Source organism: Myxocyprinus asiaticus, chromosome 49 (assembly GCF_019703515.2).
Source record: "Myxocyprinus asiaticus isolate MX2 ecotype Aquarium Trade chromosome 49, UBuf_Myxa_2, whole genome shotgun sequence".
In the NCBI taxonomy this organism is placed as follows: Eukaryota; Metazoa; Chordata; class Actinopteri; order Cypriniformes; family Catostomidae; genus Myxocyprinus; species Myxocyprinus asiaticus.
In genome coordinates, this window is record NC_059392.1 from 4,763,697 (window position 1) to 4,780,398 (window position 16,702).

Consider the following 16,702-nt stretch of genomic DNA (forward strand, 5'->3'; position numbering starts at 1 on the left):
CCAAGCACCAGCCCACTGAATTCACAACAGAAAATAAAAGAAACAAAACTTCCCAAAATAACAAAGGCAGGAGCCTTCCATTCCTCTTTTCTCTTAAATACAAATTACCCAGTCCCCAAGAAGAAAAAAAACAAACTTTTTTCCCACTTTGTCTAAATATCTCTCTTTTTCTCTTTGTACACACACACACACTTATTTTCACCATCACTTTATAATTATAAGATTTCAGTCTAACAAATACAAAATATTTTCTCCAACATCCAAATTCCCTTTCATGGAAAGCCATAAACTGAGGGTTTATATAGGCCTCCTACTAACCTCCAACACCTGTGAGTACTAAGAAACCCAACCCATTCAATTCAGCCCAATAGTGGGTTTTACACATTTTAACCATACCAGAAGAGGGAGCAAGAGAGAGATAAAAAAAAAACAATTACACACTGCTAACCCAAGCAGGGATGTAACAGAATGAAAACAAAGAAACAAACAAATGAAAGATACAAGAACAAACAATGGAAAAAAGAAAGCTTGATAAAAAGCAAGAAAGCCTGAAAGCAAGAAAAAAAGAAAGACAAGAAAAACAAAAGAGAATGAAAAAAATAAGCCAAAAAGAAAGAACAAAGTGAAACAAAGTATGAACAAACGAAAGAATGAAAACAAACAAAAAGGATGAATAAAATTTATGAAAAAGAACAAACAACGAACAATAAAAATGAGCAAATGAAGGAAAGAGAACAAACAAAAGAAGGAACAAATGAACAAACATGAAAGCACAAAAGGAACAATGTAAAAAACAAAAGAAAGAAAACTATCAAACCAAAGCAAGCAAACAAACGAAAGAACAACAAACAAATAGATAAAAGAAAGCTTGATAAGAAGCAAGAAAGCAAGAAAAAAAGACAGACAAGAAAACAAAAGAAACAGAACAAACAAAAGAGAATGAAAAAGAATAAGCAAAAAACAACAAAGTGAAACAAAGTATGAACAAACAAAAGAAAAACAAACAAAATGGATGAACAAAATTTATGAAAAAGAACAACGAACAATAAAAATGAGCAAATGAAGGAAAGAGAACAATGTAAAAAACAAGTGAAAAAACAAACAAAAGAAACCTAACAAACCAAAGAAAGAAAACAAACAAACGAAAGGTGAAAGTACAAAAAGCTTGATAAAAAGCAAGAAAGCCTGAAAGCAAGAAAAAAGTAAATGAAAGAAATAGAACAAAAGAGAATGAAAAAGAACAAACAAAAAAAAGATGAACAAAATGAAGGAAAGAACAAGGAGGAACAAATGAACAAAAGCAAAAGCACAAATGTGAAAAAAACAAAAAACAAAGAAAGAAAACAAACAAACAAAGAAACAAATGAAAGATATGAGAACAAACATACGGCAAACAGAAAGCTTGATAAAAAGCAAGGAAGCCTGAAAGCAAGAAAAAAAAAAGGTGAAGAAAACGAAAGAGAATGAAAAAGAACAAACAAAAATGAAAGAATGAACAAAAGAAAGAAAACAAACAAAAAGGATAAACATAATGAATGAAAAATAAAAGAAAAACAAATGAACAAACAAAAAAGAAAAATGTATAAACAAGTGAAAGAAACAAACAAAAACCAAAGAAAGAAAACAAACAAACAAAAAAATTGAAAGACATGAGAACAAACATATGGCAAAAAGCAAGCAAGCCTGAAAAGCAAGAAAAAAGGAGAAGAAAACAAAAGAGAATGAAAAAAAAAGAATGAACAAAAGAAAACAAACAAAAAGGATAAACAAAATGAAAAATAACAAACAACAAAGAAAAGAAAACAAACAAATGTACAAACAAGTGAAAGAAACAAAAGAAAACTAACAAACAAAAGCAAAGAAAGAAATGAAACAAAACATACAAATAGAATGAAGGGAAAAAAAGAAAAAGAAATAAAGCAAGAAACAAAGAGAGCACAAGATGTGTATTCAGTGTATTCAGTGTATTCAGCAGCAGCCGAAGACAGAACTGACCTTTAACTCTCCACTGTAATAAAACAAATGAATATGTAAACAAGTAAAACCCTTAAATCTGATCAATGCGGCCATTAAACACACTTCCAAGAAAATAATTTCATGCGCAATTCTGGAACAATCTCTCACCTCTGAACTGGGGAAGGTAGTGCCGCAAATGCCTCCCGGAGTGGAGAATCTTCTCTTGGAAAAGATCAATCTTGTTCATGAATAAGATCTGTCAAACAAGAGACACCCATCGATCAATGGTTCATTGAAGTCAATGATTTAGGACTAGCATTGGTTAGTCATGTAGAACAGTCAGAGGTACAGAAATGAAAGGGCTGCCAAACACGCTAAAAGTCCATACGACATGTACACAACATTCAAAGTCGTCTGAAGCCGAAATTTAAGTCGATATTCGAAGATGTAACTCAAGTTTCAGCAGAGGGGAAGATTAGTGAATACCAGTTTTTGGGTGAACCATTCCTTTAATGCGGTCAATACAAGATGTTTAACTTTGACTACAAAGACCTTTAGTAAAAACACAAATGATTGTTCTCAGTCAACTCAGTGATTGTTGTCGAATAGTAAAGTTCTTTAATGTGTTTGTTTGCGGTTACAATGACCGACTTTATAAAACAGAATTAATATCTCAGTGTCCAGAGGTGGAAAGGAAGATGGAAAAGAGGAACAAAAATTGCAGTTCGGTATACTGACTTAATTAAGGACTTGGGCCAGTAATGATTGGCGCAGATTTTCTCCAGCGTTTAAAAAAACAAAAACAAAGCATGACTAACACGGCAATAAAACGCAAGGGCAGATACCGCGGCTCATTACGCAGAAAGAGGTTTTCTGAGGGCGTACAATAAATAGACAAGACAACAAGCAGACCACCGTCACCCATGGGGGACAACCGAAAATACGCCTGCTAGTTTAATTACCCGATGACAAAGGCAATTATAGCAAAGTCTGGGGAACTAACGCCTGTGCGTGTTCATGTAGGACATAATTATGAGGGAATACACCGACTCAGTAAGGACGTTTAGACGAATGAGATATGTGTGAATGAACGATAGAATCTTTCATCAGGTGATCACAAATGTTATTTCTGAGTCCTACAAGATAATGAGAAGGAGGTTAAAGAACTTGAGGAAGAACTCACTGACTTATTATCAACATTTTCGTAAAAATGACCAAAAACCAGGGCTATCATAAAGTCTGTTTTTGGTCACATCTGTTGACCATTTGCATCGTCTCTTGAGTGACAGCACTGATCGCCTCTTGGGCTAATGGGATGAGATTTAATTGGCTTTCTCATTGTTAATTGAGCAGTCTCTTACCATAGAGGTACTTCTGAAGAAGATGTTATTGCAGATTGACGAGAACAGCTTGAGGCTCTCCTGCAGTCGATTCTAAACAAAATGAAAGACAAGCGCTTTTTTATTAACACAAGATCCCACAGTGCTCTCTTGAGATGTCATACACCAATCAGCCACAACATTAAAACCACCTGCCTAATATTGTGTAGGTCCCCCTCGTGCTGCCAAAACAGCGACAACCCGCATCACAGAATAGCATTCTGATATTATATTCTTCTCACCACAATTATACAGAGCGGTTATCTGAGTTACCGTAGACTTTGTCAGTTCAAACCAGTCTGACCATTCTCTGTTGACCTCTCTCATCAACAAGGCGTTTGTCCACAGAACTGCCGCTCACTGGATGTTTTTTGTTTTTGGCACCATTCGGAGTAAATTCTAGAGACTGTTGTGCGTTAAAATCCCAGGAGATCAGCAGTTACAGAAATACTCAAACCAGCCCATCTGGCACTTGTTAAACTGCCTTTAACTGTCCTTACAAAAATGTAAGAACATAAATAAAATGTATAAAACAAATAATCTGTTTTATATTTATTGACATTTATTAATAATTACAATTAATATTTTATTAATTAAAATAAAGCAATTTGAATTTAGTTTAATTTAAATGGGGTTAACTACCTTTAACTCTCCATATAAAAATAGTATTCATTAATATTAATTTTTTTTTTTATATTTAACAATAAATAATTATTATTTAAAAAGCAATTTAATTCATTTAAAATACATTTTTGAATTGCCTTTCACTTTATTTACAAAAAATAGTATTAATTAACAATATGTATTGCATTTATTAATATTTAATAGTTAATATTAATATTTTTATTATTTAAAATCATATTAATTCATATTTATTATTTTAGTTATATTTAATAATTATTATTCATTTTTATTTTTTTAATAAAGCAATAACATTTGTTTATTTATATTTTATTTAATTGCCTATCTTTACAAAATAGCATTATTTAATATTTATAATATGTATTAATATTTAATAATTATTATATTTAATAATATTTTTATTATTTTAAAAAAAGCAGTTGAATTTTTGTTTAATTGAAATGTGTTTCATTGCCTTTATACCATAGTACAACCACAGACCCTTTAAGTAAGTACAGTTAGTGATGATATTAGATGGTAATACCATGATACTTAATGATTACTATATTAATTCACCATGGTATTTGTTTGAACGGTACTCCAATAAATTTCCAAAACAACATGGTACTACCATAGTACTTTTGGATACTTTTTGTGTGGTTTGTCTCTATGAAAATCTCCCCATATCTATAAATGTGTTGCAATCTCTGTGTGGTAATTTCTAACGGTTTTTTAAGACCCCCCACAAGTAACAATTTTTATGTAAAAAAATAAAGTGTGTAAATGCATTTAGTGGCAGGAAATGGAAAAGCAAAAATAACAATTCTGTGATTTCCAAACAGGTTTCCCAAACACTACCACCATCAACCATTGGTCAGATAGCCCCACCCCAAACACCGGTCGGGCCAATAGTGCTGTGTCGGGCTAGATCACTGCTCAAACCAACAGAGCAATGTTCTGATAGCATCACTTTTCGGAGAAATCAACCAACGAATAATGGCTCACTTATCGTTGTTTCTGGATATCAAGTTGAATATCAATGGAAAGGATGGATCTTCTCACCATGGACGGATCTTCCACTAACGTCATGTCGTACCCACTCAGAGACACCACGAACAGCACGGCCCTTACGTCTTCAAAACAACTGATCCACTTCCTCCTCTCTGTCCTCTGGCCCCCAACATCATACATTCTGTGAAGAAAGAGACAGTGGAAATGAAACTTCTTAATAATGGATAAAAGCGTGTCTCAACCTAACAGAATTAATCTTTTATATAATTAACAAGCTCAGCCAAATTTTTCCTCTCTCTGTTTTAGACCCCAATGCTGTATGACCTTGTTTGCTTGAAGTTAGCGTGTAGACGACAATCCTGAGTGATGTTGTTGACAGAAGAAAACAGTGTTTGGGTTGATTTTCAAAGGTCTATTCATTAGAGCCAAGGCATTCTTCATTAAAGGTTTCTTTTCTACATGTTTGTTTTTGAAATGTATCTAGAGAAGCGGAGAAATCAGCCAGGAGAGGGTTTCTACAAAAGAAATTACATGGTCAGTCATGCCAGTGAGTTTTGCACACTGCCATCAGATTGTTCGTTCATATCTTAAGAGAGAAGGCCGTGAACAGTCAATCTCTCTCACACACATTTATTCTCATATTTCCACTTCATTTTGTCATCTCATCACTTTATTTGTGGAAAGAATTCCTCTGCACGTTTGAAATGAGGCAGGACAGCAAAACTATCAATATAAACCCTTCAACCTTGATGGAAAAATAAATCTATATGTGTTTTTGGGACACTAATACCTACCAGTGTTTCCCACAACAGTCAGTCAAACGAATTCAGGAATATAGCTGATGTTGCACCAAAATGTGTGGACAATTTTGACACCACAACGAATTTGATACATTAGATCAAGTTTTCTTTTGAACGGCAAAACTAGAATGCTAATGCTAATAATTTGAATAAGGTTTGAATAAACGTAGTGACAATTATATTTAAGTAGACCTACAGTCAGTCTATCTGTCTGTCTATCTGTCTGTCATTAAACTATCTATCATCTCTGTCAAATCTGTGTCATATCTATCATATTTATTTGTCTGTCTGTCATATCTATCTATCTATCTGTCTGTCTTTCTGTCATATCTATCTGTCTGTCTGTCTATCGCTCTGTCATGTCATATCTATCTGATCTATCATCTATCTGTCAAATCTGTCTGTCTGTCTGATCCATCATCTATCTGTCTGTCTGTCTGATCTAACATCCGTCTGTCAATCTGATCTATCTATCTGTCATATCTATCTGTCTGTCAGTCATATCTATCATATCCGTCTGTCTGTCTGATCTATCATCTATCTGTCAAATCTATCTGTCTGTCTGATCAATCTCTGTCATATCTATCTATCTATCTATCATTAAACTATCTATCTATCTATCATATCTGTCTGTCTGTCATATCTATCTATCATATCTATCTGTCAGTCATATCTATCTATCTGTCTGTCTGTATCTATCTGTCTGTCTGTCTGTCTAATCTATGTCTGTCTGTCATATCTATCTATCATGTATATATCTATCTATCTATCTATCTGTCTGTCTGTCATATCCATCATATCTATCTACCTGTCTGTCTGTCAGTCATATCTATCTATCATATTTATCTGTCTGTCTGACATATCTATCTATCATATGTGTCTGTCTGTCATATCTATCTATCATATGTATCTGTCTGTCTGTCATATCTATCTATCATATTTATCTGTCTGTCTGTCATATCTATCTATCATCTATATATCTGTCTTTTTATCATCTATCTGTCTGTCTGTCATATCTATCTACCTGTCTGTCTATCTATCATATCTATCTACCTGTCTGTCAGTCATATCTATCTATCTATCATATTTATCTGTCTGTCATGTCTATCATATTTATCTGTCTGTCTGTCATGTCTATCTATCTATATATCTGTCTATTTATCATCTATCTATCTGTCTGTCTGTCATATCTATCATATCTATCTGTCTATCTATCATATCTATCTACCTGTCTGTCTGTCAGTCATATCTATCATATTTATCTGTCTGTCTGTCATATCTATCTATCTGTCTGTCTATCAATCTATCATATCTGTCTGTCTGATCTATCATCTATCTGTCAAATCTATCTGTCTGTCTATCTCTGTCATATCTATCTATCTGTCATTAAACTATCATATCTGTCTGTCTGTCTGATCTGTCATCTATCTGTCAAATCTGTCTATCATATCTATCTGTCTATCATATCTATCTGTCTATCATATCTATCTGTCTGTCAGTCATATCTATCTATCTGTCATATTTATTTGTCTGTCTGTCATATCTATCATATCTTTCTGTCTGTCTGTATCTATCTGTCTGTCTAATCTATCTGTCTGTCTGTCTATCTGTCTATCATCTATATATCTGTCTGACTATCATCTATCTGTCTGTCTGTTTGTCTGTCTGTCTATCTGTCATCTATCTGTCTGTCTGTAATATCTATCATCTGTCTATCTGTCTGTCTATCTATCATATCTATCTACCTGTCTGTCTGTCTATCATTAAACTATCTATCTATCTGTCTAAAAAAATCAGACCTAATTTATCTTGTTTTCTTGTGAACATCTTTTTCGCCAGCACAGAGGTTTAATAATGGCTTTGTTTAATTATGGGAGATTTTGATGAGGGATGAACAAGCTAAATAATCACTGCAGGCCAGGTGTGTCATGCAGAGTTAAACACACTGATTAAAAATGGAAGGCCATTCTCTGATCATTACACTGCTTATTACAGCTTCAATATCAAGGATGACCCGAAACGACCTGATATTTAAATCTGGAGAGGGGATCAGTTTGGAGATTTAGTTGACTCATTGAAAAAAAACAAAAAAAAAACAACAAAAAAAAAGCTTTTTGGAGCTTTTGGTCCCCATCCACATTCAATGTATGGAAAAAAGCAGGTTAAACATTATGCTCTTTGGTGTTCCAGAGAAGATTGATTTTTGGGTGAACTGTCCCTTTAAGACTCATACTCAGAACTGGGATCAGTAAAGTGTAAAAATGCAATAGAAGGGTCCAAAGACATGGGTTAGGGGCACAGAGAGAGAGAGAGAGAGAGAGAAAGAGAAACAGATGGTCTATGACCAAAGGGACAGAGACAGGGACAAGTGTCACAAACCTTTGAGCTTTGCTCCATCCGCTCTGAATTATTCAAATGACGCATTGTCCTTTTGTTCACACAGAGAAAATAAAACTTGGCATAGAACATTGTAAAAAAGCACTGCAAACTCTCTGAATCTCACGACACAATTTGTCATTGTAATCGTTTTCTCCTTTACTATATGTTGGCGCAAGCTGAAATTTTACATTAGAAACATTTGGCCACATGAATAATGCATCATGTTAGAAAACACAATGGAACTACACTATGCATTAGAAAAGATTAACAATGCAACATTAATATTTAAATCTATTGTATAACATTTACATACTGTATAGCCAAAAGCAACAGCACGGTGGATTATTTGAAGTGTGTATTTTCAGCGCCACTAGCGGCACAAAACAGAAATCCAAAAATGAACAGGTTTTCAAACACTTCCCTAAGTCTACAGGGTCTGAAACTTTAAGCTCAAAAAGTAGATAAAGACAGCATAAAAGTAACCCATAAGCCTCCAGTGGTTAAATCCATATCTTTAGAAGCAATATGATAGATGCGGATGAGAAACAAATCAATAAATAAGTCTTTTTTTCTATAAATTCTCCTCTTTTCCCAGTAGGTGGCGATATGCACAAAGAATGTGAATCGGCAATAACAAAAGAAGAACAGCGCTTAGAAAGGCTGTTTAAAAGTGGAGATTTATTGTAAAAAAGGACTTAAATATTCATATTTTTCTCACCCACACCTATCATATCGCTTCTGAAGATATGGATTTAATCACTGGATTCTTATGGATTACTTTTATGATGCATACATTCACTTTTTTTAGCTTTTGACTTGCATAGTATGGCCCTACAGAGCTAAATTCTTCTAAAAATCTTTGTTTGTGTTCTGCAGAAGAAAGTAATTCACACACATCTGGGATGGTATGAGGGTGAGTAAATGAGAGAATTTTCATTTTTGCGCGAACTACCCCTTTAATCATGCTATAGCTTCCATTACGTCTTTAAGTCCACTGTGATTGCATTTGCATTTGACTCATGACTTCAGACTGTGTATGATCCAGACCCCGGGGGTGTTCTTAGAGTCCAGTGTTCTTCCCCCGTCTTAACTTCCTGATGGGATCGATTCAATTACTGCTGGGATTTTTCACAGATGGCTTTTGCCAATAGAGGAATCAGTTTGTGTGTGTGTGTGTCGGGGAACGATTCTTTATGACAGACAGAGGATTATGATAAAGACTAATGCAATTATGACAACATAATCGTCACATAAATTATAATACAGAGCCAACACTACACAAAAAGTAGAATTTTACATTATCTGAACAAAATGTGAGTGGTGCTTGCATGCAAATCTTAATGACGTGGAAAAAATCCAACTGGGTTTTTCAAACATTGGCAAAAACCAAGACCACTATTTTACGTCAAGTCCCCTTGTTTTGATTCTACGACGGTGTAGATGCGCTTATGAATAACTGTCATGAAAGCCTCAGAAATTTAGATTGATCATAATGCCAAGTAATGCGGTTTAAAGGCTATTGGACTGCAACTCAACAAAAGCCAATAACTTAGCAGACTCTGAGGGCAGAAAGATTAGAAGAAAAGGCGATTGATAGAATATAAAAAGACAGTTGCTTTCCATCAAACGCCACAACACTCACCTTTGAGTGCGATCTGAAATGGTCTATGGCATCTCATAGCTTTAAATGTCTCTATTAACATAGAAAATGGCTGGTAAAAGCTGCCAAGCAGAAAATTACTCACAACTCCCACGAAACCATCCAGTCGTTTTATTGGTTGTCCTACGTTTGCATGAGATGGAACTCGAGAGGACAATAAGCATGAAGGGAAAAGTTCTTCAATCCGACAGTTTGAGGAACAAGCATAATTTTGTACTGTAACTGTGAGTAGTTGACCAATGAAACCTGAATGCTTGTTGCAAAGTTGTAGAAATAAAAACTTGGGCCCATATATAGGAGTCTCTTGCTTCTCATTTACATCCAAATAATGTCCAAACCTTTGACTGGTAGTGTACGAGAACCTGTACCAGAAGTTTAACAAAACGTAGATGCCAGTTACCACATACCTGCAGGATAACAGTTTGTGTCTTTTAACTTGTTTCCACATATTTTAGTTTAGACTCGAGGCGAGACTTCACAGCAAGCGAAAAGCACCAAACTCATCAGACGAATCAAAACAAGCCTTGCATCCAAATCATAAGATGGCGTCAAAGCTGAACGCGTGCTTGCTGTTGATAATGCCAGTTAAGATATTGACGTATGGAACGATGCTTCAGAACGTAACGCAAAGCTGACGTTTCGTAAGATAGCGAGATGGAGAATGCCGCCCACGCTGACAAGGTCAATATGACAGAATTGTGTATTTTATTGGGGGATCAGCCATCTGTAAATTATCAATTTTCCTGAGTGATGTTCACTAGTTTTGGTTAAACGTGGCTGTTTTTATCTGTGATAAGAAACATGAGCCAACCCTGCTGAAAAGACCAGTTTAACCCAGTCTATGTTTTTTTCTTGTGTTTAAGTTGACCTGGACAAGCTGGTATTTAGCTGGTTTAGCTGGTCTCCCAGTCTGACCAGCTGTCAAGTGCCCAAAACCCTTTAAAATCATCAGCTATGGCCTATGCTGGTGTATATGAAAGAGGAGCTTGAACTAACCACAGGTGGCTTACTGGTTTTAGCTGGTCTCTCAGCCTGGCAAAGCTGGTGTTTAATTGGTCAGCCAGCTGGTCTCCCAGCTAACAAGGGTCCAAAATCCCTCTAAAACCACTAAAACAGACCAGCCTAACCCTAAGCAGAACAGCTTACTACCTTAGTCTGGTTTACAGGAAAGAGGAGCTTAAGCCAGCATAATTTGGTTTGCTGGTCTAAGCTGGTTTAAACTGGGCTCCCAGTCTGACCATCTTAAAAGTGCCCAAAACCACCAAAAATCATCTAAATAGACCCGCTTGGGAGACCAACTAACCCTTAGGCTAGTTTAGACGAAAGAGGGTTGTAAACCAGCATCAGGTGATTTGGTGGTCTTCATTGGTTTTAGCTGGGCTCCCAGTCTGACCATCTTAAAAGTGCCCAAAACCATCTAAAACCATCAAAATAGACCAGCCTTACCAGCTTGGGAGACTAGTTAACTAACCTTAGGCTTGTTTAGAGGACAGAGGAGGTTAAACCAGCATCAGGTGGTTCATCATCTAAAGCTGGTTTAAGATGGGCTCCCAGTCTGAATATCTTAAAATTGCCCAAAACCACCCACAACCATCAAAATAGACCAGCCTTACCAGCTTGGGAGACCAGATAACTAAACTTAGGTTGGTTTAGAGGAAAGAGGAGGTTAAACCAGCATCAGGTGGTTCATCATCTAAAGTGGGTTAAGATGGGCTCCCAGTCTGACCAGCCTAAAAGTGCCCAAAACCAGCCTGGCCAATCTGGAGTTTAGCTGGTGGTTTGGTGGTCTTCACTGGTTTAAGCTGGTCTCTCAGCCTGGCCAAGCTGGTGTTTAGCGGATTGGTCAGCAGGTCTCCCAGCCTGACCAGTTGATAAGTGCCCAAAACCACTCTGAAACCATCAAAACAGACCAGCCTAACCATTTTCATTAGCCTTGGACATCAGTTTACTACCTTACAAGCCTGGCCAAGCTAGTGTTTAGTGGGTTGGTCAGCAGGTCTCTCAGCCTTACCAGTGGACAAGTGCCTGAGACCCCTATGAAACCATCAAAACAGACCAGCCTAACCATCTTGGCCAGGCTGGGAGGCCAGCTAACCACCTTGACCTGGGACAAACAACTACTTGATTCATAGAAGACGGTACTGAGAACTGTTTACAAAACTGTCTACCTGCAACAACAATTTTCATATTTGTACGACTTCTTGTATTACAACTGTGGAAAGTAATGATAAAGAGATTGTATACCTGAAGACTAGGTGTTTCACTTTGAACTGAGTTTCGATCACACCTGTGGTCCTTAATCGAACTCTCAAAACATCCATCTCTGTTGGCATATAGTCAGGGGCGATGATTCGACCTATATTCTCAAAAAAACTGAAAGAGGAAAAAAGATATAGAAAATGTTATTACATACTTGATGTTGTTCGATAATGTATCGATTTCAAAATCAATCCAATTGTACAGTACTTTTCCTGCAATTATAACCTGTCTACAAACAAATAAGCCACATGATGGTCTTTGTTCACAAGTCTTCCAAGTTTTTAGGATATATTATATATGTATGCAATCACGTTTGTTGCATGGTCAGAAATAACAAATAAATAACGAATAAACATCACAGCAATCAGTTCACACATACAATATTTGTAAATCTTTATTTTTGACTCTACCTACATTTTATGCGAAATTATTTTTACGCGGTTCATTGTATTCATCGCGGCAGATTCCTGAAATGATCACGCGAGTCGACGTGAGCCGAAAGTGTTGTGGTTGTTTCAGCAACTGCACTTTTTCATCTCACATTTGCTTTTTATGCCACTATCAGTTAGGTTTAGTGTTGTGAGGTACGTTTTGTTCACTTAAAACTCGATAGATCATTAACCCTAAAAACCTCATCTGTTTGGGAGAACATTAAACTCGCTTTTAGCACCACACAGTGGACATTTAATCTCGGAACAGCTGAGATATGTGTTAGCAGCTACTTAATATTATTTTGCAATAATGTCGCCACAGTCACGTAATTTTCATGAGATCAGGCTTTCAATGCGACATATATAGCAAAGCGATGTTCCGCAACTGAACACGAAACTTATCTCCACATCGACCGTTTCCATTGTAGACTGCTTTGTTGATTTTGTATAACTGGAGCAATCTAGTTTTTGCGCAATCTAGTTTCATTTCACGTCTTGCCAAACAGAGTTGCTGTTCTGAAAACTTTGTGGTGTGAACATTATCCCGCAACCTGATCTCCGATGCTAGCAATTCTATCTTCAAGACCATCAGGTTCAGATCAGGCGGTGCCTCCAGCACCCTGTCGGTGGAAACATGCCTCATGACCATGTCTCTTCACCTCCTCTCCTGTAATCAGGTCTGCTTGAATAGGCCTAGTCCTTAAGGGCCATCTCGCATTGTCTAGGTAAGCAGCTTTACCTCTGACTGCAGTTTACGGCTGTGGCTGTGATAAGACTGGCCTGAGGGAGCCACATATGCTAATTACCATCATGAATATAAAAACAGAGCGATACAGTATAAGGCAATCTGTGGGGGGATTTCTGTACGTGAATGTGTTAAAGAGAGGGATTATTCGGGAGGGTGCGCTGTGTAGCGATATACACTCCTTGCAGAGTTTGCCAAACACTCCAGAGAGAGAATTAGCCAAACAAACACATGCAGAGTTCTGAAGCTAAAACCTTGGCGCAAACATATGTGGAGCATTATATTTGATTAAGAGTGTGTGTTGTGTGTATGCCAACTTTTCCTTCACTGATAAGACCATTTTATCATTCCAATTATGTGTATTCACATTCTCAAAACTCTATGCAAATACGTAAATGCTGACAATTCTAGCTATGCAAGCGCGATTTCTTACGTCATTTTGCGCCAAAATGTGCCAGAGTGCAATTCAAAATGCAATGCACGTGTGTTGCCACAAGGGGCACTAAAGAGGCCATTAGCGTAAACGGTCTTCTTGTACAGGCAGTTTTCTCTTGCAACTCAACTATAATTAAGGTGGAGCAACAGCTTGAAGAGAATTTGTGACAGATAATGACTGTCGAAATGTTTATAGCTAGTTACCTGAATAATAACATCCGATTCAATGGTAACTACCACCCCCTTGAGTTCTGAGGTTTGTTTTCGCCACTGTAATGCTAGAACGCATGGAATATATGTACTATGTTACCTTCACAGTTACAAAAGAATTCACAGTAAAGGCCAATTTATATTTACTGGGCACAAAAGGCTACTTTTACTTTGTCTAAACGTTATAACGAAATGCTCTGGCGTTTTTGTTCTGCTAAGCTGTTCGTTTGTTCCAGTTCGTGCACATCCCTGATATTCTTGACCTAGGAGAGTTTGGCTAGATGAAGAGTGTTGATGATTGGTTACACATTACGTGACATTATTTATTTATAGTTAATTTAACTCGTTCATTTAGTATGATTAATTATATATAAAAAATGACACATTAAAAAACGAATGCAATGAATCATGTCCCCGAACCATAATAAGGAATATTCCTACCATCGTAGCAATTCAAGCTTGAAGTACCACCTGTTTTCTCTAGGGGGCAGTAAGCGAAACTTCCGCTTTATAGGCAACATGCAGCTTATACAGAGAACAACAAACCACACACTGACAGCGGACTGCACAAGATAAGAACACATTCTTGCTTTTAAACAGCTTTATGGAACGCAAATCCAAACGCAAGCATCTCAGTACGTGTTTAAGTCTCAAACAACGTTTAACTCACAGCAACCTAAAAACGGATTGTTTATGATGTGACGCAACCAAAGTGAGATGCTTCAAAAGCATCTGTCTGACACAGGTGTACAATGGACGCAACCTTAGACAAGCCCTTAAAATAAATCTATCTTGGACTGATTGATGAATTGTATTGCAAAATGGATTGCTGTGAACTGTAGGCCAATGACTGGCTTATGTTCAATAATATGGAAATAAAAAAATATATTGGATTCTAAAGCCACTTTTTGTATTGTCTTTATCAATGCTTTACTCGTTTGGCACAATAATGCAATGCATTTTAATTATCTGAATTATTATTTTTTATAATATATATATACACACACACACACACACACACACACACACATATACATACATACACACACTCACACACACGTGGCCAAAAGTTTGGAATAATGTACAGATTTTGCTCTTATGGAAAGAAATTGGTACTTTTATTCACCAAAGTGGCATTCAACTGATCACAATATATAGTCAGGATATTAACAACGTGAAAAATGACTATTACAATTTGAAAAAAACGTTCAGAACTTCTTAAACTACTTCAAAGAGTTCTCATCAAAAAATCCTCCATGTGCAGCAATGACAGCTTTGCAGATCCTTGTTATTCTAGCTGTCAGTTTGTCCAGATACTCAGATGACATTTCACCCCACACTTCCTGTAGCACTTGTCATAGATGTGGCTGTCTTGTCGGGCACTTCTCACGCACCTTACAGTCTAGCTGATCCCACAAAAGCTCAATGGGATTAAGATCCATAACACTCTTTTCCAATTATCTGTTGTCCAATGTCTGTGTTTCTTTGCCCACTCTAACCTTTTCTTTTTGTTTTTCTGTTTCAAAAGTGGCTTTTTCTTTTCAAGTCTTCTCTTTACTGTTGTACATGAAACTGGTGTTGAGCGGGTAGAATTCAATGAAGCTGTCAGCTGAGGACATGTGAGGTGTCTATTTCTCAAACTAGAGACTCTGATGTACTTATCCTCTTGTTTAGTTGTACATCTGGCCTTCCACATCTCTTTCTGTCCTTGTTAGAGTCAGTTGTCCTTTGTCTTTGAAGACTGTAGTGTACACCTTTGTATGAAATCTTCAGTTTTTTGGCAGTTTCAAGCATTGTATAGCCTTCATTCCTCAAAACAATGATTGACTGACGAGTTTCTAGAGAAAGCTGTTTCTTTTTTGCCATTTTTGACCTAATATTGACCTTAAGACATGCCAGTCTATTGCATACTGTGGCAACTCAAAAACAAACACAAAGACAATGTTAAGCTTCATTTCACGAACCAAATAGCTTTCAACTGTGTTTGATATAATGGCAAGTGATTTTATAGTACCAAATTAACAATTTAGCATGATTACTCAAGGATAAGGTGTTGGAGTGATGGCTGCTGGAAATGGGGCCTGTCTAGGTTTGATCAAAAATGACATTTTTTCAAATAGTGATGGTGCTGTTTTTTACATCAGTAATGTCCTGACTATACATTGTGATCAGTTGAATGCCACTTTGGTGAATTAAAGTACCAATTTCCTTCCGAAACAGCAAAATCTGAACATTATTCCAAACTTTTGGCCACCAGTGTATAATATAATTTATAATGATTTAAACAACAATTTATCATTATTTAATCATTATATATTGAATTATTTTTATTTGAGGGCTCTCTCAGCAAATATTTACATAAGCGATTAATTGTGATTAATTCGATTAATCAGCATACTATGTAATTAATTCAATTAATTGTTTTTATTAATTGACAGCCCTATTTATTTATTTTCCTCAACTTACTAAAACAACATTGCATGTTGTTTACACAGGCTTCATTTGCCAAGCATGCTTCAGTTTGTTTAGACTTAAAAAAGGTCACCGTTTTCCATTGTACTGTATGTAAAATGGGGCCACTTGCTTGCAATGTGTGGGCCAAGAATTTGCTTCTGTGCTTGCGCACTTGTGTAGAAATTGTTCCTGGATTTAGTGGCAGCCATACTGACAGACAATATCACACTTTCTTCTCAATGCCAATGTGATTCCTTGGCATTCCAGCCGAATCTAAACTTGTAAACCCCCCGGGCCGCGGTTCACGCTCTGAGGGAGATATAAACACCGCACTGCAGACATCTCAGATCGGATCTGAGACA

At 36.5% G+C, this 16,702-nt stretch overlaps 1 protein-coding gene across 1 annotated transcript in view; it reads right to left on the minus strand.

The window, feature by feature from the left end:
* LOC127438469 (guanine nucleotide-binding protein G(o) subunit alpha-like) overlaps window positions 1-16,702 on the minus strand; it is a 40,233-nt gene that overhangs the window by 4,643 nt on the left and 18,888 nt on the right. Inside the window, exons 5-8 of the mRNA XM_051694077.1 lie at window positions 12,051-12,179; window positions 5,019-5,148; window positions 3,318-3,389; window positions 2,125-2,212 (exon numbers count right to left, since the gene is read on the minus strand). Of these exons, the coding sequence (XP_051550037.1) occupies window positions 2,125-2,212; window positions 3,318-3,389; window positions 5,019-5,148; window positions 12,051-12,179 (419 nt within the window). The remainder of the gene's footprint in view (window positions 1-2,124; window positions 2,213-3,317; window positions 3,390-5,018; window positions 5,149-12,050; window positions 12,180-16,702) is intronic.